The sequence below is a fragment of the Strongylocentrotus purpuratus genome, unplaced genomic scaffold (assembly GCF_000002235.5).
Source record: "Strongylocentrotus purpuratus isolate Spur 01 unplaced genomic scaffold, Spur_5.0 spur5_scaffold_6, whole genome shotgun sequence".
In the NCBI taxonomy this organism is placed as follows: Eukaryota; Metazoa; Echinodermata; class Echinoidea; order Camarodonta; family Strongylocentrotidae; genus Strongylocentrotus; species Strongylocentrotus purpuratus.
In genome coordinates, this window is record NW_022145612.1 from 40,328,016 (window position 1) to 40,355,597 (window position 27,582).

At 36.9% G+C, this 27,582-nt stretch overlaps 1 protein-coding gene across 1 annotated transcript; it reads left to right on the forward strand.

Moving 5' to 3' along the window:
* The first annotated feature begins 33 nt into the window (after positions 1–33).
* On the forward strand, positions 34–27,562 carry LOC575381 (mutS protein homolog 4). The gene is made up of 27 exons (XM_030973110.1): positions 34–60; positions 1,604–1,850; positions 2,713–2,861; positions 4,845–4,930; positions 5,555–5,617; positions 6,188–6,311; positions 7,638–7,704; positions 9,292–9,413; positions 10,111–10,215; positions 10,613–10,651; positions 11,369–11,449; positions 12,314–12,504; positions 13,075–13,207; positions 13,801–13,854; positions 14,749–14,933; positions 15,860–15,872; positions 17,059–17,104; positions 17,930–18,054; positions 20,491–20,585; positions 20,873–20,920; positions 21,497–21,664; positions 22,694–22,766; positions 23,422–23,557; positions 24,158–24,261; positions 25,248–25,336; positions 26,148–26,862; positions 27,244–27,562. The coding sequence occupies exons 1-26, from the start codon at positions 39–41 to the stop codon at positions 26,316–26,318; spliced, it is 2,736 nt and encodes a 911-aa protein (XP_030828970.1). The 5' UTR covers positions 34–38; the 3' UTR covers positions 26,319–26,862; positions 27,244–27,562.
* Positions 27,563–27,582: the final 20 nt, after the last annotated feature.

The following is a 27,582-nucleotide window of genomic DNA, read 5'->3' on the forward strand; positions in this document are numbered from 1 at the left end:
ACCTTCTAGATTGGAATTCACTGAGAGTGAGACGGGCAATGAATTTGGGCTCAAAATATAGTGAGTAGGCTAGATCTATTGTCTATTGAAATCAAAATTTGATGAGGTCTCAGGGCTGTCAACCCCCCCGTATTTGGAGGCCAGGGAGTCTCACGCCATGCACCACGCTCATTCTCCCGCCGTCCCACCAACTCGTAGCGGGAGCTGAACTCCCGCCACCACGCCCTTCCTCGCGCTCTCCCGCAATCTCCCGGTTTATGAAAAAAAAACCTAGATCTAACAGTTAGGTCTAACGTTACCGCCTAACGTGTAAAATGAACCAAAAATGTATCGTATTCGTATGCAATTATTTGCTCAACGGGGAGGGTGGAATCTAGATCTAACTTTAGTCTAGACCCTAATCTAACTAGACTCTAGAATCTAGATCTAACAGTTAGATCTAGTTCTAGATAGACTATTAGGTCTAGAACCCTTAGCCAGAATTTTCTGTCTCTTTCGTTTGTTAAGCCTCTTATGTGGGTAGGGCCGGCTCCTCTCTTTCCAACCCTACCCAAATCAGAGGCTAACGAACGAAAGAGAGAAAATTTGGGCTAGATAGTAGTAGATCTAACAGTTAGAGTCTAGGCCTAGATCTAACTAGATTCTAGATCTAGACCCCTCTAGGCCTAGTCTAGATCTAGCTCTGGCTGTTTTTACTTAAAGATAAATTTGTTAGTCTTCGGCCTGGCCTGGCTTGTCAGGGCCGGCGCCGGGCTGTCTGTCAACTAGATCTACGGTAGTACCCCTAGATTCTAGGCCTATGGCCTTGGGGAACTGCTTTGACTTCTGAGGGAGTTCGTAGGCCTAGATCTAGTCTAGACTAGACCCTAGGCTAGAGTCTATGAAATTTGGGGGGGGGGGGGGCTTCTGAATCTGAATAAGTGCTCGCTGTGGCATGAAAAAAATGTTCCTTTGTTTGCGAGCTCAATCTGGGCTCGCTGTGGTACGAAAAAATAAGAGGCTGTCGGGAATCTCCCGCTACGATCGAGCTGGTGGGTTGGCGGGAGAATGAGCGTGGTGGCGTGAGACTCCCTCCAAATGCGGGAGGGTTGACAGCCCAGGCTTTGGGTCTACCTATTTACCAAGTAGTACTAGACTAGTGTTACTGTTAGTGTTACCCCTAATTCTGATGTTAGCCAAGATCTCTTGAATTTACTTAGACCCCTAGGCCTTTTCTTTAAAGACCGTCAATACTAACTCCACTGGGCCAGAAGGGATTAGACCACACAGCGAGGTCACTGATAGGTGGCTATCTCATTAACTCAGCTCTCAACTAACAGAAGGAAAAGAGGATCAGATTGGGGGACCAACAGGCACCGATTGGGGAAGTTTTCTATATAGAGGGGGCAAGTAGCTACAAGTAGGACAGTAGGGCTTTAACTTTTATTAAGCTACGCTTTATATCCTTAGCCTTAATCAGGGCTGTCAACCTTCCCGCATTTGGAGGGAGTCTCACGCCACCACGCTCATTCTCCTGCGCCGGCCCACCAGCTCGTAGCGGGAGACTCCCGCTCTCCCGCAATCTCCCGGTTTTTTACTCAACGCTATTTTGATTACTCCACAGATTTTGAAATCTATGGCACAGGCAGTGCAAAGACTCCTGCTTGTGCCAGGCCTCTGAACCGTTCAGTATGGAGCACAACAGGGCCCTCCGCATCTATATCACGGAACACTGGTAGCAGCTCTGGGGAATATGGCAGGATGTCCAGTATCAGTCATTCAGCTGTGTCAACCCTACCTAATACCACTCTCATGTCATCGGCTAGTACAAGTACAAGTAGGGCCCCACAGAGGGTTAACAGCTCAGGGAGGTATGTGAAAATTATAATTGATACAAAATTACACTTTTGAAAATGCACAATACAAGGATGTCTAATTTTACAATTATACACAGGCAAATGGAATTAGATGGATGCTACATATGCAATATGATGTTATGGCATATTTGTGATTTGGGTTTAAGTATCAAAGAAGCATGTCATTGTGGCACTATTTGGATTCACAACTTTTCTACTCACCAAAGTTGATATACCTTTATGTGAGACAACATTGATTTATGATTAAAAGGTTAAATCATGTAGTTGCCATGAGGGAAAATGCTGTTTCTCTATAGTAAAACAATGTTGGAATGTTAAGTGGAATAAACGATAAATTTGATAGATAACAAAAAAGTAAAGAAAGAGAACAGAGATTATAATAAAATGAAATCATATGAATCCCCAACACAAAGAATATGTTTGTTTTCCACTTTCAGTATTTATAGCACCAACATGAAAAGACAAAAAAGAAAGAAGAAGTTGGAAAAGTTTTAAACAGGTCACAGAAGTTTTGAAGAGTGTAGTTCTGAAAGAGATGTTACAACTATCAGTGTTTTGGTCTTGACACATTAAAAAAATTATGCTCTATTTAGTGTCAGAGAAATAATCTTTTAATATGAAAGTCAAGAATAATTCAACAACATTTTCTTTACAGCTATAACTACATGTATATCTTACCAATGAATGTCAATTGTGATACTGCAAATGTGGGTCATTGAAGAAAATAGAGAGAATTACAACAATGAAATGAAACCTGTAATCAAATCATTGACCACAGTTTTAAAGCTCTGCTCGCAGCGCAATACAATTTCCTGATCAGTACTTTAATACAGGTGGTAACTTATTTCTTTGTTAGATCATGGTGTTACACCCAGCTCACATCAAGCAGCGGAAGACTGAGGACTCCTGGTAGGACCCCTGGGAGAACCCCTGGGTCTAGGAGTACAGTATTTGGCAGTTCAAGTACAGCTCTTGGTGTCAACCCTCAGTCATCTGTTCTTGTTGGTATGTCTCAGTGATTTTATACAATTGATCAATTGCACACTTCCAGAAGTACTTCTTTTCTTGAGGTATTTGTATGTTTGCCATAATTATAGTATAGTAGTTAGTATTCATCACACACGATTTGGTGGTTACAGATTAAAGGATATGGTTTAGAAGAGTGGGAACAGTATTGCAGGTATTGTTTTTGTGGTATATATATGTAGTTAAATTATTCCTTGGCTCAGAGTTAGCTGACCGTGTCATAATGGATTTAGTGTTATCACTGTCTCAGGTAGATGTGGAACTACAAGACTGTATGTGTGGCTGAGAGTTAGCTGACCGGGTCATAATGGATTTATTGTTATCACTGTCTCAGGTAGATGTGGAACTACAAGACTGTATGTGTGGCTCAGAGTTAGCTGACCGCGTCATAATGGATTTAGTGTTATCACTGTCTCAGGTAGATGTGGAACTACAAGACTGTATGTGAGGCTCAGAGTTAGCTGACCGTGTCATAATGGATTTAGTGTTATCACTGTCTCGGGTAGATGTGGAACTACAAGACTGTATGTGTGGCTGAGAGTTAGCTGACCTGGTCATAATGGATTTAGTGTTATCACTGTCTCGGGTAGATGTGGAACTACAAGACTGTATGTGTGGCTCAGAGTTAGCTGACCGGGTCATAATGGATTTATTGTTATCACTGTCTCAGGTAGATGTGGAACTACAAGACTGTATGTGTGGCTCAGAGTTAGCTGACCGCGTCATAATGGATTTAGTGTTATCACTGTCTCAGGTAGATGTGGAACTACAAGACTGTATGTGAGGCTCAGAGTTAGCTGACCGTGTCATAATGGATTTATTGTTATCACTGTCTCAGGTAGATGTGGAACTACAAGACTGTATGTGTGGCTCAGAGTTAGCTGACCGCGTCATAATGGATTTAGTGTTATCACTGTCTCAGGTAGATGTGGAACTACAAGACTGTATGTGAGGCTCAGAGTTAGCTGACCGTGTCATAATGGATTTAGTGTTATCACTGTCTCGGGTAGATGTGGAACTACAAGACTGTATGTGTGGCTGAGAGTTAGCTGACCTGGTCATAATGGATTTAGTGTTATCACTGTCTCGGGTAGATGTGGAACTACAAGACTGTATGTGTGGCTCAGAGTTAGCTGACCGTGTCATAATGGATTTAGTGTTATCACTGTCTCAGGTAGATGTGGAACTACAATACTGTATGTGTGGTTGAAGACATCTGTGTCTCACTCTGATACCTGTCCCTCAGTGTCTCTATCTCTCTTCTGCTCTACCTCCATCTAACCAATTTTCTCCAATCTTGGCTGTCCATCTGTTTGCCTCTCTGTACGTCTGTCTGCCTCTCTGTCTGTATGTTTCTCTATCCGTGCTTTAGGCAAATGAGGACACTTTACAAAGCTATTGATACAATTCACAATTGATTAGTGTGTGTGTATTGGGGCTTTACAGACGTGTATCAATCAGATATGATTATGGTAGAACAATTTGATGTCTGCCCAACTGTTCAAAATCCATCAAGTGCATACAAATTTAGCTCTTGACAACATACAAGTAGGATAAAAAGCCTACTGTATGGGGAGATATGAACTGTATTGTTTTGTTTTTTCATCGACTGGTTAGCATTCATTTACGAATGTATGATTCATTGGAAGATAAATTCTTTATTAATTTGATATTTATACTTTATTTTCTTCATTTACTATCACACTTTCCATCTTGTTCTTTCATTGCCTTTTATCTCCTCCTATTTTTTTTTAAATACTTTATTTATTGAATAGCTTAATGTATTTCAAATCTGATGTAATTAATGTTGTTTAATGAATTATATTTTATTGTGTTAAATCATTTTCGTTCTCTGTAACTTCTTGTGTAATTTCTTATGTTTAATGTATTTACCTTGTTAGGCACCTTGGGGTGGATATGAGCACATTATAAATGTTGTTATTATAATTTTTTTTATGATAGCAATTGTGGAAGGGAGAGGAATTGCACAGGGAGAGATAGGGATGGCTAGTATTGACCTCAAACAGCCTGAACTGATACTCTCACAGGTATGTTACTATTTTATTGATTTAGCTCTAGAATATATTTGTAGAAAGTTACCACATTTTTTCTCATGTATTTTTCAAGTGGCCATAGATAAACACAACATGAAGGTGTGATTCTCATGTCAACATGTTAAAAGGTAATGATTTTGCATAATACTTTTGCATAGTTGAATGTTTTTAAGGTTAAGGCTAAGGTTAATGATATAGTTTAAAAGTCCATTTCTGTCCGCTTGATCTTTTTTAGGATTTAGTGGTCTAGAAGTGCGATCATCTCACAGTGATATTACAGTATATTATTGTTTTTTACCAGAGCACTTATTGAGCTTTTGAGATGTAAATCATGCACCGCTCCTGTGTATTTTTTAAAGCTCTTTTTACATCTCTGGGGAAAAGCAATACCGGTTCTTAAGCCTAGCAATGTCCATCAATCCATATTCAACTACCCTCATTTTCACTTTGAATTTTTTTAAAAAAATCAAGATTTAAAGTCTGTGTTTTAGGCTACTAGTATTTTAGGCTTTCTTGATATACACCAGTAACCAAATTTATAACCAAAGTCAAAGAAGTTTAATGATGACTTCTCTGGTAGGTGTAGATGATTAAGTGTACCGACTCCCTTTTTTGTAGTTTTCAGATAGTCAGACCTATGTGAAAGTAACAACAAAGCTACAAGTATTGCAACCAATTGAGGTAAGTTATTTGCACAGTAAAATGTTAATTTGCTTGATTCACAACATAACCTTGGAATGTTCCTCCTGTTTAATCAAAGAGTATCATATCAACTCTCTGTTGACTGGTGTTGATTTGTGGGGACTTATTCCAAAAATATTGTGTGTCAAAAAGATATTGGAATTAAACTATAGCCAGGGTAATAATCAGGGCAGTGCCAGGAGCGTCACAACGTGACGGACATGTGCGCTATTTAAGACGCCACCATTATTATTATTATTATTATTATTATTTCTTTCATGAAATTCCTGTATTCTGTATTCATAATTTACTTCTTTTTTTTTTCTTTTTTTTTTTAAATTTAGATTCTTATTTTAATTTGGGAGGCATATTTATAGTTTGAGAAAGTGGCCTTCATTAATAGTGTAAAATTCGAAGCTTGTTATTCATCTACTTAGGCTTTCAATTTGTTTGTTTAATAGGGCCCCCTGGAAAACAGTACTTTGATAACTGACGGGCTACCCTGTTCAAATCAAACGGAATAAATAAATGAATAAATTCTGTGTGTTTTATTTGTTCTTTTCTTGACAGATCATTATGTCCCATACAGCGTGTGAAGGAGGAGCAATGACAAAGCTTTTCAAGCTTATCAGTGATAATTTTCAGGGTCTTGATGTGACGACGATTCAGCGCAAATATTTCAATGAAACAAAAGGTATTGACCAAAAGTGAATATCGTCCCCTGGCTGGCAGAAGGGCATTAGCCCGAGTTTCAGGTAAAAAATGAAACGTTAAGCAGAAGGGCGTTAGCACTAAATCGCCTCAAACTTTTATAAAACTAACTTATTTCCACACAAAAATTGTGGTCGTGTTCTACTATAACATTTCTATTAGTCTTTTAAGTTTTAAACCACTTTTCGGGATGGAAAGCAGTTTAAATATAAAACAAATCTTTGATTGCGAATAATTCAAAAAGTAGTTTTTGAGTCGTTCGTGCGCTAACGCCCTTCTGCCAGCCGGCCGACGATATCAATGATTGCTCATAACTTTGTTTATGAGGACGTGAGATAGATTTTGTATATTACAGGATTAACAACTAAGTTGCATTGTTGCATTTTGTAGACAAATTTGATATTGGGTCAGACTGTTCAATGCAGTGCAGTTCTGATTCAGAGATGAATTATTAGATTATATATGAATCAATGTAAATGACTTGACATCAAAGGTAGCAACCAGTTTTGGAAACGCCCTCCTCTCAAAAAATTAAATGAAAGCTCTTATTACCAATCATGTGAAAAAATATGTTTTGACTAATACGTGATGATACAAATTTTGCCGGGAAATTGCCTACTAATTGATATATTTGGTAAATTGTCATATCGATACGGCCTGGATAGATATCGCGAATGCACTTCATCATTGAACATTTGGGCATATATTTCTGCTTTTTGCAAATTTAGGTTGAAGTATTGCCATCTAAACCTCTAAAGGCAATATTTAAACAATATTGAATTGATATTTTGCACCCAAAACCCTTGTCTATATCTTTAACAAGTAAATACAATCTATGATATTTTGTTTACATTGTTGCCCATAAAGTTGGAAATTTATTTCATTACCTGTTTTCATCAAGTTATTGTGACTATATGTTTTATTCTTGTTAGATAAAGCTTGTAGCTGCTTAGAACTTTAGTGATCAATCCAAAGAGTCACAGACATTAAAAGTTCAGGGAATAATTATAACTTTATCTATCGAGAATAAATCATATTCTCACAATCATTTAATGAAAAGAGGTAGGAAATGTTATTCTAACGTTATGGGCAATAGTGTATATTAACAAAGACGCCAAGTTCGAAGATCAGCTACCGGTATACGTGACATTTTTATGATTCGGCGCGCGAGGGTATAACGTACGTATAACGTTTTTTTTTAAATCGTGTGTGAGAGCGTTTTCAGACCCACCAAATGCGTGACACTTGGTAGCTCTGTGTTAAATTGAATTAGATCATTCAAGAGTTTATGAATGTGCCCTTGTTGCAGGACTGTCAGTGGTCAAGCAGTTGTGTGTTGCAGACTTCAGTTCAGTGGAAATGGAAATCACATCAAAGTGAGTATAATATATGAAATACATGATGTAGCTCTATGATTACTTTAATGTATTTTTATGCATTGTATGTTCATAATCCAACAGTTGATACTACTATTTATTGTGAGAACATAAGAATCCTTCATCTTCCTTGTTCATGAATCCAAACAAATGCTGTGAATTAGTGTTATGATGTTTGCAAGTTTGGCTTACAAGCTTCATAAAAATAGTTTTGTTGGTGTCTTGGTTGTTTTTGTTAAAAATAAAAATTTATAATTATATAAGATTCTTGAAAAAAAGTGAACTTCATTAAAGATAAACTTGAGTTCTGGTAAAAAAAAGAAAATGAATTCTCACAGAATCTAACGAAACTTACACTGAATGTTCAAGATTACAAATAAATGTCATGTGCCAAACAATTTTGGAAGAAAATGTATACTGGCTGAGTAATGAGCATAAAAAGATAAGGAAATCAGGGTAGTACTAGCCCCGACACCATGTGTGTTGTCCCATATACATTTTTCTGTGTAAGTGATTGTTACTTTACCAAGACTCTGCCAAATTTATGATGATTTTGATGACTCCAGAATCTTGCATTACACACCATTACTTACATGCTATATGATCAACTTTTCTGATTCATTCCACACCTTTTCTTTTACAATGCAATCGCATTACCAGAACTCAAGTTTATCTTTAATATAATTCATATTTATTTTATTTTGCAAGTAGAGTTTCAAAAAAAAACCAGGCATAACAGAATAACAGTTGAAAGGCATGGTACTATAAAGACAAATGCAAACTACACAATCAGACAGCAATCTCATTTTAAAAAACACAATGTTATAGTCTTATGCCTCAGTCACACCTTTGCATATTTTGGCTTGCGTATTACTGCATATTTATGGCAAGCCATTTAACATTTATCAAGAAAAGATTTTCTGTTGTGAAGCAATGGTAATTTTTGATATGAAGAATTTGATTTCTTGATATCAAGAAATAGGAATAAATGTTAAGACGGCTTGCCATAAAAACCAGCAATTTGCAAGCCAAATACGAAAAGATGTGACTAAGGCATAAGATCATGTAAATTCCTTCTGACTTGGATCTCCTATATGAATATTAAAATCATTGTTACTTGACAGTTTGGTCCTTCCATGCATATCAGAGAAAATGGCAGATTTACTTTGAATCACTGGGATGTGAAACCAGGCACTAGATTGTTCCTGGTTCGTCAATTATGACCTATTCTCTGACCATCTTAACAGCCTACATTAAACGGGGTGTAGCATGACAAGACTACATGTCTTTCCCGTTGCCTGAAACAGGGGCCAATTAGGTATGACGACTACGCGACGGCAGTATTCGCGTGCGTGTAACATACGGAAAACCGAAGCGTGAGGAGAACTTTGGTCTGTTTTGAGAACGCTAGCGCTCGCTGATCTTCGATCAAGTCCATTCGTTTACGTGCAGTTGTCCAAAAAAAAGTTGTAGATGACTTTAACCAGTATTTGCCATGCTACAACCCCTTTAAGGTCCCATAGATGTTTGATATTTGGGCTTAAAAAGTAAAATCCTTTGCTTTTTTGTTGTGGTTATTGTTTATAGGTACTACTGTCTGGCAGCAGCTGCTGCTCTTCTGAAGTATGTAGAGTTCATCCAGAATTCTGTGTATGCACCAAACTCACTGAAAGTGGTCTTCAGAGGGAGTGAACAGTCAGCTGTAATAGGTATGTCTGGGGTCTGCTTTCAGGTTCTATATTATACAACCTTCTTTGTAATTTTAAGGGGAAAAAAAACTTCATGTCAAAACATACTTTTTGTTACTCAATATCTAAGCATCATTATCTGTATATATTTTCTCATGTGATGACATACATGTACTTCCATAATGTTTAGCATAATCGACTAGGAAAATAAATGCAAGGAGGGAGGAGAGGGGTGCTATACACCTACCTGACCATTCTGGCTAAACTAGAGTGCATTACTTTACTTATCTGGGAGGAATTTCTTTCACTTATGACCCCTTTCACCATGATTATTTTAGAAATGGCTTCTTTTTTATGTTAAAAACATCTTTTTGGTGGTGGTCATTTTGACTATATAGTGACATGAATCAGATTCCAATCATAGTACAAAATCTTCCTTTCTTCACTCTATTCGATAGTCTATAATACATTCAATTAGGGATGTTTGAGGTTTATGACTGATAAGAATGAGTGTTAGATAAAGAATGAAATAAATGAAGTAGATGCTTGTCTGTAGACTTTTGATTGATCTTCATCATGATAATAAAGATTAAAATTCATTCATAGTTTAAGCTCTCTTTCTTAACCCAGTTTGAGATATAAGTAGTGTTTGATAAGATGTCTACGTGAAAGATCAGAATAATCAATGCTGAGGTGACATGTTCTTTTACTTTGTTAGATGCAGTTACAGCAAGAAATCTGGAGTTGGTTCAAAACCGGAAAGACCCCAAGAGTGACCACACTCTGTTTGGTGTTCTCAATTACACAAAGACAATGGGAGGAGGTTTGTAATAACTTTGAGGGATGTTTGAGATATAATGATAAGAGTGATTACCAACATGGGACTTATGTCCTTTGGCAAGGCATTAATCTACATTTGCCACTCCTTACCCAGGAAAGAAACGGGGAGCTGGTTGGATGACAAAAGCCTTTGTGTTAGTAATTGCCGTATGCCCTCATGGTAATCATATAGTAGAAATACTCCTCAGGGACTCAAATTGGTGTACAAAGATTCTGTATCAGAACTTTAGTGACTGACCATTTCATATTGTGCTTCCAATGGGTTAAAATCCATGTCTTTTCAAGATCATTTTTGTTTAAATGTAGAAGTTCATGATTCCCAGATGACTAAATGTTTGGTACCTTCAACACATTTTCTCTTTCTGGTTATCTTCTCTCAGCTCGTTTGATGCGGTCAAACATCTTACAGCCTCCATTTGGTAAGTATTTATAGGTCAAGATATGATGTAAGGCTCTTGTAAGGACCACAAGGAGAAAAGTTTAAGCAGGTTGTTTATTTTTTTTCTCTCACTCATTCTATCAGGAGGGAAATATAATCAATATATCTATCTTAAATTTACAAACCATACTTCAATCACCTCAAAAAAGAAGCAGTCAACAACGTTTGAGAAATCTTTTATTAGTCAGACAGACCTGTAAATCATGTCTTTCATGTGTTTCATTGTTCCTTTGAGCATTAAATGTTTGCTCAGGTATGACACGGTAATTAAGCCACCAAAAAAGACGCGCCTGTCTTTTTGTTTAATGTGTGAATGAATGACAACTGCATGCGTGCACCAATAGTCCTATGCGTATTCACTTAGATCCGTGTCATAAGTTAGAGAATTGTGAAGCATGTTACATGATATGCAATTAAAATTAAAGGCTGTTAGTGCCACGTCATATCTAAACGAGGCTCTGATGAGTAGGAATTTGAAAAAGATTTACACAAAGTGATAGTTAAATAAAAACTCTTTTTCAAGATGTCATATTTTAAAGTAGTTGTTTTCATTTTTTTAAATGTGGATTGATTGACTGTATTTTGGGCTTCTTTTGGTCCAAATAATTGGTGGCATGTCTTCCTTTCTCATTTAGGAATGAGTTTTCGTTTGATAATAAAAGAAATATCAATTTTCTGCCTTCTTTTGATTGTAAAGATGAAGAAACAATCAAGCTTCGCCTGGATGTTGTGGCTGAGCTAACAGAGAATGAGGAACTCTTTTATAATTTGCAGTCAGGTACGAAGTCCATCATTGTTTGGAGCCAGAAGGGGATTAACTCATGTACTTTCACACAGAGTTAAGAACCTTCTGGCTCTCAACAGGCAAAAGAAGACCTATAGACCCTCAATGAATAATTATATATTTAAATAATAATTCCTGTAGATCGGCGTGAAATAATGCTACATTCTTGTAGCTTCCCATTTTAGGTTGTTTTACAGAAACTATCAACCGTCTACATTTGTATGATTTCTCTGGATGAGATGCAATTTAGGTCTAAATATTTGGACTCCTTTTTTTTTTATTTTTTAATAGAACCAATTTATTTGGAGTTTATTATGTAAGGTATAAGCATTTTTTCGGCAATGTTTTACGGTGTATATTTTTTCTGCCATATGGTGCATCTGTAGAGTAAGATAATTCGTTTGAAGATACAAATAATGAGATGTGTCAACTGCATTTTAGTTCATTAAAGGAATCCGGTAACTTTGTCTCAGATTCTGAAACAAAATCCTGGATTTAGCTCTTATAAACCTTTAGGTCAGTCAGGAAACCCATGACTTTTACAAGCCGATCGCCTGTCTGATTATGAAGATATTTATGATTGGAAATCGAAACCAAATTCTGTGTTTGCCAAACGGTTTTCATAACACTACAGTCTATTGGGAAAAACAAGTATAGTAAAACCAGTAATTCAAAGATTTTTACTTTTTTGAGGCACTTCTTGATCATTTGAAGCGCCTTTTTTTTTTTAGGGCTTCAATAATTATACCATATTACAGACACTGATAACATGTAGGGTTGTGCATCTCAGATTTAACATTGTTAAACGATGTCTTTAATTACACTGGCTGCATTTGTCTTAAATTACCAACCCCATAGTTCTGTCCAGGTTCCTCGATGTGGACCACCTACTGTCATTGTGTGTCCAAATACCAAAGGAGGAATCTGTGAAATCGTCTGAGCAGAAGATCACCAATGTCATCCACCTGAAGCACACGCTGGAGCTTGTTGAGCCCCTGCATGTGGCCCTGCAGTCAGCCCAGTCCAAACTCCCTCAAGCCTACCACAAGGTGAGAGAAAGAAAGAGAGGGAGAGAGAGGGAGAGAGAGAAAGAGAGACAGAGGAAAGAGAGACAGAGAGAAAGAGAGAGAGAGAGAGAATGAGAGAGAGAATAAGAAAGAGAGGGGGGAGAATGAGAGGGAGAAAGAGAGAGAGAGAGAGAAAAAAAAAGAGAGCACTGGTTTTTATGGTTTTTAGTATTTTATTTTTTTAACTCCTCTTGCTATGCCTCGAGCAGGTCCAAACAAAAGAGACAAATTACAATCTTATATTAGTCTATGTGTTGAAATGCTTGATGCATGTATTTGATGATAGATGACTGAGATAACTGTGTGGAGTTCAACATGTAAAAAATTTGAATTGAGAGCTTTTTATACTTGCCACTAATTAGCGGAGCAACGAGTTTTAAAATAGGTGGTAATCAACGAGTGGTATTTCATAAGATGCTTAGGGTGATTAAAAATGTAAGTCCTTATCTATTCATTATACATCAGAAGCTCATACAGATTATTAACTAATCATTACCATGATACATTTCAAACATAAAGCATTACATATCCTTCTTATCCCTTGTACTACAGACTCTGCAAGATACTCGCTTTCAACAGATCTTGGAGAAGATTGCTACAGTGATTAATGATGAAACCAGATATCAGAAAGGCACTCTTAACATGAGGACTCAGAAGTGCTTTGCTGTTAAACCTGAAATTAATGGTAAGAAGCTCGAAACAATCTTTATAAAAAATTTTAAAAAGCAAGACAAATGTTACTCCATGATGAAAGATATAGCACTAGATCAATAATTAATGGAAAATATCATTGTGCAAACAATGGTACTTGTAACGTGTTATCATTTTATATAGCACAAACTTTTGGCAAACTTTTGATGGCATGATAACAACGCCTATATGTGATAAAGTTGGATTTTGGATGTGTTTGTTAACTATTTACACTGTTAGGATATTATGCTGTGCACCATTGAGTTATGCAATGTACATGTATTATTACTGTTATCTGAAGATTACAAGAACTTGACAATCACATTGCGGAAGAATGTTCCATACAATTTTGTTTACAATAATAAAGGGTATTACCTTAGGAATGATAATCATACAATTCAAGGAGTATAAACGATTGAATAGGTCAAATTATAGTGGATGGTTATCTACTTATGCATCTAGGTCATTTATGTGATTGTAGATTACAAAGGATTGCAGAGTGTTTATGTCCCAATCGGTTACATTGTAGAATTGTATTTCTTTCCAATTTGAGAGAGAGATGAATAGGCTGATAATCTTTTCTTCTAGGTTTACTTGATGTGGCAAGAAGGACTTACACAGAACTAGTCGATGACATTTCTGGTAATTGAAAAGTATTTCTACTTTTAAAATATATCACATCTATGTTACGTTCCATAATTTCCATATATCAATATCATACTACATAATGATACACATTTTATTAATTAGTATACAAGTGTTTAAACCTATAGGCCCGAATTCACAAAGGAGGTTTGTCGACAATTAAACCTTGGTTTTCGTACGTCATATGACGCATTTTACGCGTTTTTTACAAACCTGGTTTGTAAAGAACAAAAGGAGGTTTGAGCTCAAACCTTGGTCTGAGCTCAAACCTTGCTTTGTGAATTTGGGCCATAGACTTTATTTTCTGAAGTGGTAACTACTACTTTTGCAGATTATTTACCAATTCTAAAACAGTGACTTTATTTTAGCAACTTCAAGTAATCAGACATTTATGCTTCCGATGATTAGTTCACACTTACACTAGAAAATAAGGCTTTATTTTCCTTTCTTTTTTATACGTAGGTCTTTTTTTTTAGCTTTTAAGAGCCCTTTTTGCGAAGTAGCTGATTTTGTCACACTTGTCAAAATTGTTCAGATTAAGGGGACAGAGTATATACCGATGTTAAGAATTTACAAGAACCATTTTACTGGAATTAGTACATAATGTATTCCATTTTTTTTATTGTCGAGAACTCTCAAATATGTAAGATTTCAACTCCTAAAGTAATCCTGTCTGAAATTGTATTTTGGCATACTTGCTACAGTCAAACCTGCTTTAGTGACCACCTGTCTACAAAGACCACATTTTTTGTTTCCCTTGAAAATGGTTTCTCATTGAAACATGTTCTAAAGGAACCTGGCTACAAAGACCACTCTTTGTGTTTCCCTTGGGTGGTCGCTAAAGACAGGTTTACCTGTACTTGCTAATACATTAATATTTTCTTTTCACAGAGATGATCAAGCAGCTATCGGATGAGCATGGTCTTATGCTCAGGACAAGCTACAGCACAGCGAGAGGTTTCTTCATTCAGCTTTACTGTAAGGGCAAATACAGCATCCCCGTGGAATCACTACCGCCTGTCTTCATCAAAGTGGTGAAAGCTAAAAATACCCTGAGCTTCACCACCACTGATCTGGTATGTGCATGAACTCATTATGGCCTGGCCAGTGAGTTAGCTTTGGTACCCTGTTATGGTGCCATGTGTTGTTTTATGCCTGTACTGTGTAGAGGTATTGTGGTCTAGTGGATAAGTCGTTGGACTGTGTATCACAGGGTCCTCGGTTTGAGTCCCGCCGCAGCACTCATGTCCTATGGCAAGATATTAATCTAAATTTGCCACTCTCCACCCAGGTGTTAAATGGGTACCGGTAGGAAGGAATTCCTTGAATGCTGTGAGCGCCAAAATCGGCTGCCTAGCAGAGCGGGGGTAATACTTGGAGCGCCTTGAGCACCATGTGCGCTATATACATATCCAATATTATTATTATTATTGTACATTATGTGTTCAATTTTTCTTTGCAGACCGTATATATGGACAGGTCGTTTGTAATATGTGTAATAGAGATCACTGACATTCGCTCAGCATTCTCTCTGGTTTTTTATATGTCAGTTAATTATTAGTTTCAAATTCACTCAAAGTCATTCTGAATTTACTCCATTTTTGTCAGCTATTCCATCCAGCCCCCATGAATATATCTGTTCAGCAGCGCTCAAAATACACGGGGCGTTGGGCGATTCGCCCCTGTGAGCTACATAATCGCCCCTGTCAGGTTGCTCACGGGGGCTCTTTTTTTGGGGGGGGGGGGAAGAGCCCCCGTGGACAAAAAATTAATTTGAGCCCTGCTGTTCAGATTTGTGTGTATTCAGGCTCTTAAAATTCATACACGGCCATTTCTTAAATTTGTTTTAAGAAAGTGTGAAGGCTCCTTTATGTGTTGTAAGACGAGTTATTGGCTTTGGTTATGACAAGTCCAATTCTGAGTTAGTAAAGGTAAAACTGTCCTGACAGTACAAGTATTGTATAATTTTTCTCAATTCACTCCTCTTATTTTTGTCTCCCAGATCAAAATGAATGGTAAGTAGAACACTTTTATTTATTATTATGCTATTGAAAAGCCTATCATTGTTCCTCTTTATTGTAAATGTGAGTTTTAAAGTACATGACAAAGTACATAACAAGATTGGCCCAAAGGACTGATAAACAAATATTATGCTAATTTCTAACTTTAAATAGTCATACGTTTGTCAGTCAAATTTTCAGATAATAATAGCAAGAAGTTACTTTGCATGGGAAAGATACACTGCTATTTTAATGATATGATAACAAACAATACTATTTGAATTTATAAAGTACACATTTTCTCAAAGATACAAAATGGCTGTAGTAAGGCGGGCTTAAGCAGTGAAAGAATCTCTACCTACTGGGTAGCCATTTATTCACCTGGGTCAAGACTGGCCAGGGCCTTGTTTCATAAAACTTGTTATCAATAACAAGTTACAATAGTTGTTATAAGCTACTGAAATCCTGGCATTTGATTGGCTGTGAGCAGATTTTTCATAGATCTATGGCAGTTGTTATTGATAACAAGTTTTATGAAACAAGGCCCTGGCCAGTCTTGACCCAGGTGAATAAATGGCTACCCAGTAGGTAGAGATTCTTTCACTGCTTAAGGCCTAGGTGTCGGTATAACTGTCTTCTTCATGCCATTAGTGGAATGCAAATCCTCAACCATGGGATCAGTAGTCCAGTTATCAAGAAACTAGACCATGGGGGTGTTTCATAAAGATCCTAAGTTGGACTTAAAAATTATGGAAAGCCGTTAGCATCTTTGGAAATATTTTGTAAAAGTTATTTTAAAAGGCATGAAATGTTGATTCAAATCATTTATATTTTCTATTATCATGGGAGATTTCATGTTCTTGATGTCGAATTTATGATAAGTCTAAAATACTTGGAATTTTTGCTTATGAATATATTTCATTTTTAGGCTACAAATGGCTCTCCATAATGTTTAAGTCCAACTAAGAGTTAAGTTCGTCTTAGGATCTTTGTGAAACACCCCCAGGACACCTCCCCCAAGTGTATCCTGTATTGCTGAGATGTAATGTCCACTCCACAATAAAAACACAGTACAGTGGCACCACAGTGCAAAATCAGTCAGATTTGCATTTTGTCATCTAACACATTAGTATCGATAATGGCAAAATTCAGGACTCATTCTGTTCCACTTTTAAAACTGCTTCCACTGCTCTCCATACAGACAGGGTGAGAGAATCACTGAATGAGATATACCTCATGACCAATGTGTAAGTACATTTCAACTCTTAAAGTAGTCTTTTCAAAATGTTTTTACCCGTGACATATTACATCGTTATTCCATACAAAGCATTGGTCAGAAAAGGACATACGTTTTGGGACGTATTCAGTGATACCGTTCTACATTAGCAATATTTGTATCAAAGCAAGGAACTATTGTACTAATATTCTTTACAATTTTGGCAAATTTTATATAGGACTTGATTTATTAAATTTCTAGAATGAAATAAATAACTTTTATCAAAGAAAAAAAATTCATACATTTTGAGGTATTTACAAATTGATTTTTAAAATGCTTCTAAAGTCTTGTGTTATGTATATATTTTTATATTCATTAAAAATACCTAATCATTGCAAGAGAGGCATTAAAGGTAAAGACCAGTTATGGTCATGCGATTGCATTGTGAAAGAAACGTTGTGGAATCGATCAGAAAAGGTTGATCATCTAGCATCTAGCATCTGCAAGGTTCTGGAATCATCAAAATGATAAGAAATTTGGCCCATTCTTCGTAAAGTTACAAGCACTATACACAGAAAGATGTATATGGGACTACCCTATATCTCTCACAGACCATGAGAGAAAGAAATTTACCAAATATATGAATTAGTAGGCGGTTTCCCGGCAAATTTTTTATCATCATGTATTAGTCAAAACATATTCTTTCACATGATTGGTAATGAGAGTTTCCATTTCATTTTTTGAAATTAGGCGTTTCCAATACTGGTCTTTACCTTTAAATTAAAACTATCAAATTCAGTGATAGAAATATATATATTTTTGTTATTGTACCATTTGTTTTGCATCCCCTTTACAGTGTGGTCAGCCAATTACTGAATGACATCCGAGAGCATGTAGGGTGCCTCTACAAACTAGCCGAGTGTGTTTCAGTTATTGACATGCTTGTCTCGTTTGCCCATGCATGCACTCTCTCAGACTATGGTATGTATTTATTTGTTGTAATAGCAAGGAGGAGTAAAGACAATTTTGATTGTCATTTTATCATTATCAAGAACACTAGTCAAATATTGGAAAGAGATGTAGAGCTGAATTGTGCTTTCTTCAGCTGATGTGAACAGACTTTTTGATTTACAAAAGATTTTTTTTTTCTTTCTCCCTAGAAATCTTAAATTAGTTTGATGATTAGGCAATGGTTGTTTATAACATAATATCTCTCGGCCCACAGGTTTAAAAGAATTCCACAGCTGTGTTTTGCACGTGTTGCTCTAGGCTGTCTTTAGCTGATGTAAAAGCACTTTTTGATCTACAAAAATTTGAAATTTAAATTTGTAGTCCTTTCCCTTAAACCTTGGTTTAGTTTGATAATCAAGAAATGGTTGTTTTTAACACAATCTCTTGGCCTGAAGGTTGAGAAGAATTCTGAGGCGGTATGTTACACGTGTTGCTCTAGGATGTCTTCAGCTGATGTGAGGGTACTCTTTGATCTACAAAAGATTTTTTTTTTCCCCCTGAAATCTTATATTAGTTTGATGATTAGGCAAAGGTTATTTATAACATAATATCTGAGCCCACAGGTTTAAAGCTTGTGTGTACTAGTTTGGCCCCCAGGGATTAGACCACCCAGCGTGGTCACTGACAGCTACAAGTAGTACAATGGGACCTTAAAAGAATTGCACAGCTGCGTGTTGCACTCATTGCACTAAGCTGTCTTCAGCTGATGTAAAAGGACTTTGCTGTCTTTAGCTGATATGGACATACCTGCCAACCACCCCGATTTAGGCGGAGTTCCTCCGAATTTTTCATACCAACTCCGAATTCCGAATGCATGCCTCAAAACTCCGATTTTTTTTTTAATTTTTTAATTTTTTTTTTTTTTTTTTTTTTTTTTTTTTTTTAGAGTGTAATGCACTTGGAGAGTATATAACTATTATGTTTGTATTTCGAAATGTAAAGCGCCTTGAGCATGTTCATGTAAAGGAGCTCAATAAATACCAATATGTATGTATGTATGTATAAGACTAAAGCATAACACAGCACTGATAACCAGATCACGCCAACATCCGCGCTCGCGCTCATAGAAGATATACACAGCGCAGCCCGAACGTGATCGTTAGTTCCCCCCCCCCCCCTATCTACGGGCTACTACCCCAATCCTTCGGTGGTTCGCGACCTCGTAGTCCATCCAGAAAAATTTACTCCTAATTTCTCTTGTCTCAGGTTGGCAGGTATGTATGGAACCACTTTTCAGAGCTTTTCAGGTTTATTTCCACATAAAGTTGGCATGATCTAAATAAAAGAACCAGGTTTATTGAAAATCACATCAAACCATCACAATGGTTGATTAGACAGGCCAACGTGAGTCTAGAACATTATGGACTTTGCTGTCTTCAGCTGATATGGAACCACTTTTCAGAGCTTTTCAGGTTTATTTCCACATAAAGTTGGCATGATCTAAATAAAAGAACCAGGTTTATTGAAAATCACATCAAACCATCCCAAAGGTTGACTAGACAGTCCCACATGTCTCTGAAATATAATGGACTTTGCTGTCTCCAGCTGATGTGGAATTACTTTTTCAGAACTTTCAGGTTTATTTCCACCAAGATGGCATGATCTAAATCAAAAGATAAAGACTTTTTGGAAACACATGAACCATCCCAAAGGCTGATTAGACAGTCCCACACGACTCAGTACCCAGTTGACTTTTCCGTCTTCAGCTGATGTGGAACCATTTTTCAGAACTTTCAGGTTTATTTCCATCAAGATGGCATGATCTAAATCAAAGGACAAAGATTATTGGAAATCACATCAAACCATCCCTCAGGTTGATTGGATAGCCCTACATGTCTTTGGTACATTATGGACGTTGCTGTCTTCAGCTGATGTAGAACCACTTTCCAATCTTCAAGGTGTCCTTCAATAAGATTAAGATCATTTCCTTGTAACGCCAAAGTCATTGAGGAAACTCTCTGCCAACCCATAGAGTGCACTCTGAAGCTTTTACCACCTTTGTCTGATGTCAAACTGCTGATGTCAAACTGCTGATGCACTTCCAAAGTTAGTTTCCATAAGTTTGAGTTAAAATACATGTAGATAGACCATAAATCCAAGATCACAATTGCTTATGCTGTCTTGCGCTAATGTAAAACTATTTAAGATCTGTAAATATTTCCTCTTGATGAGCTTTATACAAAGTGTGAACTCTATTATTCATTTATCTATTACAGTCAAACCTGTCTATAGCAACCGCCCAAGGGAAATACAAAAGTGGCCTTTGTAGACAGGTTCCTTCAGTACATGATTCAATGACAAACCATTTTCAAGGGAAACAACAAATGTTGCCTTTGTAGACAGGTGGTCACTAAAGCATGTTTGACTGTATTATCTATAATTTGTATTATGGTGTTCTCTTTACAGTGAGACCAGACTTCACTGATACGTTAGCCATCAAGCAGGCAAGGCATCCCATCCTCGACAAGATCTCCTTTGATCCGCCCGTTCCAAACAACATTGTAAGATGATTATTATTTATTAGAGAGGATTTAGGGAGAAAAGCAGATTAAGAAATGGGGGAGACAGAGAAGAGAGGAGGAGGCAGAAACACAGACGAGAGAGAGAGAGGGGGGGGGGGGAGAAACAGACAGACAGACAGACACACTGACAGTCAGGCAGAAAGAAGGTCTCATGAAGAGATTATACATTTACATGCTGTAAATTACTTTCGAGTTTTAGAAGAAAAGAAGAATCATGATCTTCATTATTGTCTTCACCTTTTTCTTTCTTTTCCTTATTCTACCAGTATGCATCAGAGGAGGGTAACTTCCTTATCATCACTGGTCCAAATATGGTAAGTATATCAACCTTCTACTGCATTATATTTCTTAAGGTCACATCAAGGTTACATAATTTGATAGAGATGTTCTGTGTAGGCTTCCATTTAGACTTTTGTTAGCCTCAATTTGTGAATTAAATATTCTTCTTCTTCACACCTCACCTGGAGATCATGTGTTATTATCAAAAGTGTTTTTGTAAAACTTTAGAATCAATAGTAAGGTATTTCTGTAAAGTGAAATGTACAATCAGAGACCAAACTCATCAAAAAACAGTTTCCAATATCAGTGCAAATAAAAAGAATACCCCGGTAAGCTTCAGCTGTGACTCAACAGGTTCTACTTCCAACAGATTCCTCATTATTTATGGTTTATATGTAGTATTACAAAAAGTACCATTCCTTGTGATTGTATACTCTGTGATATTGCAGTATCTATCATTGCGTTAATGATAACATTGATCACTGCAAACCCCCTTGGAGAATTTTGATGGTGTGAAAGGGGCTAAGTATACTTCTTAATTACTATGAAACCCTTTGAAGAATGTTGATAATGTGAATAGGGGCTAAGTATACTTGTCGTTTCCCATGCAGAGTGGCAAGTCTACGTACCTGAAGCAGATAGCGCTGCTTCAGATCATGGCTCAGATAGGTTGCTTCGTACCAGCAGAGTACGCTTCATTCAGGATCTGTGATCAGGTCTTCTCAAGGATCGGGTGTGACGATGACATCGAAACCAACGCTTCCTCCTTTACACTAGAGGTAAGGGCCATGACCTTTCAGAGCGTACATTCACACCTGGGGGTGTTTCACAAAGATCCTAAGTCGAACATAACTCTAAGTTGGACTTTAAAAAAATAGAACCATTTGTAGCCTTAAAATAAAAGTTATTCAAAAGCGAAAAAACTAAGTATCTTAGACTTTTTATAAATTCCGGGTCAAGAACATGAAATTTCCTTGATAATAGAAAATATGAACGATTTGAATCAACATTTTATGCCTTTTAAATTAACTTTTACAAAATATTTTCATAGATGCTAATGGCTTTCCATGATTGTTAAGTCCGACTTAGAGATAAGTTCAACTTAGGATCTTTGTGAAGCACCCCCCTGGGTGTGTAAAGTGAATGGAGGTGGAAAGAATTCATTCCCCTATGCCTTGCAGGAAAAGAAGCTCTTCTGTGTGGATTGAATGAGTGGTGAACTATTTCATGAGAATGCTGAGGTGTTCTTTGACTGCCCCATTGCATGGAAATCAATTTATTTTCTTCTCAATTTGATAGCTAGGTGAGCGGGGCCCACTGGACAATGTGAGAACGAAAAGGATGGATTCAACTTTCCAATTACTTAAAATGCATGAGAAAGTTGACAACCCCCCAAAGAAAAGCAAAAAATCCTCATATTTTCATCGCCACTCAAACGGTCTAAAAATGTGGTAACAAAATAGTGTGTCGCTTACGACATCTCCTTTCTCTGACCAAAAACCTATGGGTACTGTCACCTTATTTATCATGAAATATAATATTTCTTTGTTTTTAGTAGCTTTATCCTTTATGTTTTATGAAAACTGAGTTACAAATATTTGTATGCTTCTAATATAAGTGTGAACAGGGGGGCGTTTCACAAAACTTGTCATTAGTGACAAATGACAGTTTTTGTTATAAGCTACTGAAATCCTTGCTTCTGATTGGTTGACAGCAGATTTGTCACTGATTTTTGTCATTTGTCATTGAAAAAAGGCTTTGTGAAATCCCCCCTGATGATGGTGTGTCTCTCCTTGTTCCTCACTCAGATGAGAGAAATCAATTACATTGTGCAGAACTGTACTCATGAATCCCTGGTCATTATTGATGAGCTTGGAAGAGGTAGGTACAATAACACTATCAATATTGAGGATCTCTCGAGTTTGCTGGATTGTTGTAATTGTTATCAGGTCCTAGTAGCGATGAAGGTTTGGGAGGTTGATGAAAAAAATGTCTAATTTTTGTATGAAATGTTACTTATTATATTCCTTCTACTGTACTTCTACTTCTACAACAGGCAAAGAATCCGGAGAAAATTCTCAAACCACAAAGATATTTATGATTTTCTTTGAAGGCGTCACTATGCAACATCCTCTAATAGTGATTAACAGTAAATTCTCCCAACCATTTTTGAATTTTCCCAACAGTTTTTCCTTGAAAATAAGACATAAAAGAGGCTTTTAAAAATCTTTCAACACTTAATTGTCTGAAATGGTATATAGAGCCAATTCATTGCTTTGTGAAAATTTACATTCACCTAAAATCTAATAACATTGGAAAAAAAAATAGTTGGGAGAATTAAGGAATCGATTAGATCAGTTTTTCCAAATTTTAATCATTAATGATGGCCCGTTTTCACTCAAACTTCCAGATTATCTTTAATTGTACATTTAGCATTGAAGTCGCTACCTTAGCACCATTTTCTCTCATCTGAACAATGTTACAAAGTCCCTTTAAAGAACTCACCCACTTTATTATCATGATTTTGTTTTATCAGGCACTAGTAGCGACGAAGGTGTTGGGATCTGCCATGCTATCTGTGAATACCTCCTCAGTCTCAAAGCATTCACATTCTTTGCAACACACTTCATGGAACTCACCAACCTCGATGCTCTCTACCCCAATGTTGAAAAGTAAGATCATTTTCATTTCAACAAACGGCAACGAAAAGATATGAATTGTATGTGAATTTAAGTTTCAACAGTACATCTATGCATTCATGTCGCTCCTCGATATCATACTTCTAATTTCGATATAGTTACATGGGGCATTTTTTTCCCTTTTACTTTAGATGAGATGATGAGAAGAAAGTAAGTTTGACATTAGATGATAAAGCTCATATAATAAGATGCAAAGAAGATGTTGAGGTCTGCTGGGATATTTAGCCAAGTCACATTCAGCTTTTTTGTTTAGGGTTATGATAAAGGGAAATCCAGCTTTGACAGACATTTGTATTGGAGGAAAGCAGAAAAAATGAGAGGGACAGATCGGTAAAACTTTAAACAGGATTTAAGGTCACTTTTTAAAGTCCAGAGACCCGGTTTCACAAAACTTGTCATCTCTGACAAATGACAGTTTTTGTTATAAGCTACTGAAATCCTTGCTTCTGATTGGTTATCAGCAGATTTGTCACTGATTTTTGTCATTTGTCATTGAAAAAACGCTTTGTGAAATGGGTCCCAGATCACTATATGTATGGAAGATTGAAATCAGTATCCATGCCCTCGTTCTAGCTACCACTTCCAAGTGGAGCAGTCTCTAGCTGAGGGTGAGGACAACAACAGGCTCAGCTACACTCACATCCTGTCAAGAGGAAGAACAACAGAACAGTACTATGGTGAGCTAAATAAATTCATCTTCACCTGGGGAGTGTTTCACAAAACTTGTCATCAGTGACAAATGACAGTTTTTGTTATTCTGAAATCCTTGCTTTTGATTGGTTATCAGCAGATTTGTCACTGATTTTTGTCATTTGTCATTGAAAAAAGGCTTTGTGAAACACACCCCAGGAGCGCATGAGAGGACAACCTTGAATGAGTTATAAAGAAGTTGTGACTTTTGACTTTCACTTTTGGGTGCTTGATTCACCCCCCCCCCCCCCCCCAAAGTATGATTCAAACAGGAAGTGCGATGGGTCATAGGTAGAGAGGTGGTCTCATAACTGGGAGGTCCCGGGGTTCAAAACCAAGTCAATGCGCTTGTGCCCATTGGTAAGGCATTAATCCTTATTACGAAGTCCTTTGGAGAGGACTAGAAGCAGTTGGTCCCTGGTTGTTTACTGACAAGCATATACATGCTTTCTTAGCAGTCGGGTAAAACAATCATCGATCAAACAGCAATTGATGCATGTACGGCTGTTCGAGGCTGTCAAATCATAATTATACAAAATAAAATAAATAATAATAACAATATTTATAAAGCGCAACATATCCATCTCTAGAGATGCTCAAGGCGCATACAAATAATTTAAATCAATATTCAACATACTTAAGATTAAAGAATTATATATTTACAGCTTTTCTTTATGATGGTCTTCCTGTAGGCAATAGTCTAAGGAGATTTTGGGACCTCAATGATTTATATTTCCTAATGTTGGAAAGAAGTTAAACGCCAATAATGCCATGAATCAATTTCGAATTTCAAGGAGACGAAAACTTGTTATGTCAAAGAAAAACAGGTACAATATTAAAATGTTATGGCTTGGATTGCACATTGCACTGAAAGGGTCGAGATCCCTTGGTGGCCATACATAACTAGGTAAATACGAAATGTAGGTAGCCTTTATCTCTATGCAACCATCATTTAAGGCTTGTCTGTTAACAGGTATCAAGCTAGCAGAGATATCCGCACTACCACCTTCAATCGTCAGAGAGGCCAAGGCACTGTCACAAAAGCTGGCACACCAAAGGAAGGTGAGGCACCCTTTACATTCTTTTCAACTCACATGATTCTTTTTATAGTCTAACAAAACAAAATTATCTTCAATCTAGCAGTTAGTAGTCATTATATTTAAGAGTATCCAAGCTGTACTGATGTATTTATACCAAAATTTGAAAGTACATAAATTTCATTCAACAGAGTGATTTTTCTATTTTTTAATTGTTTTACATACTAGTTTTCTCAATAAGATACAGATAATAAACCATTAAATATATTAGTGAAATGGTCCAGTACGAATTGGCAGCTCTTTTATCTGACCTGTCAAATGAGAAAGAAATGTTATACAAAAAGAAAAAAAACATCATGTTGGTTTGGGTTGAAATAAATATATAATACCTTCTGGTCAAAGGCAATTTATGGCTGGATGTAGAGCGCAATATTGCCACTATTACGAACCCAGATAAAATTACCTAGCTGGTACAGACATTCTTTGATGCAGTATGATGCAGCCTGTGGGGGTGACATGATTTTAAGTAATAGCAATTTTAATTGCTTTTGTCACCCCTGACCAGCAGATTGTATCCTTCTCTCTCTCTCCTCTCCACTTTCCTGAAACTGTTGTTTGCATGTAATATGAAATCTCTATGTATTATCTAATTGTCATACTCACTGTTTTTTGTTTTCTGATTGGTCAAATAAATAATAATAATAACAAAATGCAGTATTCACAATATATAAAGCTCTAAGTTTGTTTCTTTGGAAAGGTATGCGTCGTCCCTGTTAGTTGAGCACAAGTGGGAACATTTTAGAGCACGATTTCTTTCTTGTCATGTTTTAATACAGGCCCAAAAAGAATCTGTCAAGAAGGACCAGAAGATGCGACCACTGTTCAGACTAGCCAACAGACTGATCCAAGCTGCAAGGAGTTCCAAGTTAGACCAAGCTGGTCTAAGAGAATACCTTAAGGTACTCAAGGAGAGTTACTTCAAGGAGATGAGATCTTCAGAGGAGTGATGTCATCAGGGAGCCCAGAATCTCATACTTCTGTTTCAACTGGCTACCAGACCAATAAAAGCTACAAGGAGTTCCAAGATTCATTTAAGAGTGTACCTTAAGGCCCTTAAGAAGCACTGAGCTACTTCGTAGAGTTGGGGTCTTTTGAGGAATGATGTCATCAGGAGACCAGAAGCTCATACTTGTGTTTCAACTGGCAACAGACCAATAAAAGCTATAAGGAGTTCCAAGATTGGTCTAAGATTTATCTTAAGGCCCTTGAGGAGCACTGAGTTATTTTGTAGAGTTGGGGTCTTTTGAGCAATGATGTCATATCGGGAGCCCAGAATCTCATACTTCTGTTTCAACTGGCTACCAGACCATGCAATCAAAGCTATAAGGAGTTCAAAGATTGGTCTAACATTGTACCTTAACGCCCGTAAGGAGCCCTGAGCTACTTTGTATAGTTAGGGTCTTTTAAGGAATGATGTCATCAGTAGACCAGAATCTCATACCATTGTTTCAACTGGCTAACAGACCAATCAAAGCTACAAGGAGTTCCACGGTTTTACGGTTTAATTTCATCCCATCCAATAGGTTTTTTTTTTTAATGCTTAATTTCATTTTTTGTAATAGAAATGTTTGTTTAGCAATTGTTAAATACTTTCTCAACTCTTTCGCTCAAACAACTTCCCCTTTTCTTCTCCATTCTCTCCTTGCCACCGTCTTGGTTCTTCAACATGAAAGTATATTATTACATTACTGTATAACTTTGTTTTGCAATTTCGATTTCATCTTACAATGACTTACAATATATACTTTAGTTTTGTATATGTTTATATCTCTCTATATTGTTAACTTGTTTGTAAATTGAACATTTTCAGCCTGCGAGCTGCTTGTTTGATGTGATTTCTCAATAAACCAAACCAATTCAATTCAATTCAAGATTAGTCTAAGATTGTACCTTAAGGCCCTTAAGGAGCACTGAGCTACTTCGTAGAGTTGGGGTCTTTAGAGGAATGATGTCATCAGTAGACCAGAATCTGATACTTCTGTTTCAACAGGCTACCAGACCAATCTAAGCTGGACCACAATGGCTGCAGTACAGAGAGTACCGGTACATTAAGTCTCTCAAGGAAAGCTTCATCAAGGAGCCCACCATTCAAAGAGGTTCACACCGTCTTAATGGATCAAGAACCTCCAGGGACCCGTTTCACAAAGCCTTTTTTCAATGACAAATGACAAAAATCAGTGACAGATCTGCTGATAACCAATCAGAAGCGAG

Coding starts and splice junctions, on each gene's coding strand:
- LOC575381 (XM_030973110.1), top strand. CDS start 39: ATGAATTTGGGCTCAAAATATA. Junction 24,262..25,247: donor AACAACAGAACAGTACTATG/GTGAGCTAAATA, acceptor GTCTGTTAACAG/GTATCAAGCTAGCAGAGATA. Junction 25,337..26,147: donor AGCTGGCACACCAAAGGAAG/GTGAGGCACCCT, acceptor GTTTTAATACAG/GCCCAAAAAGAATCTGTCAA.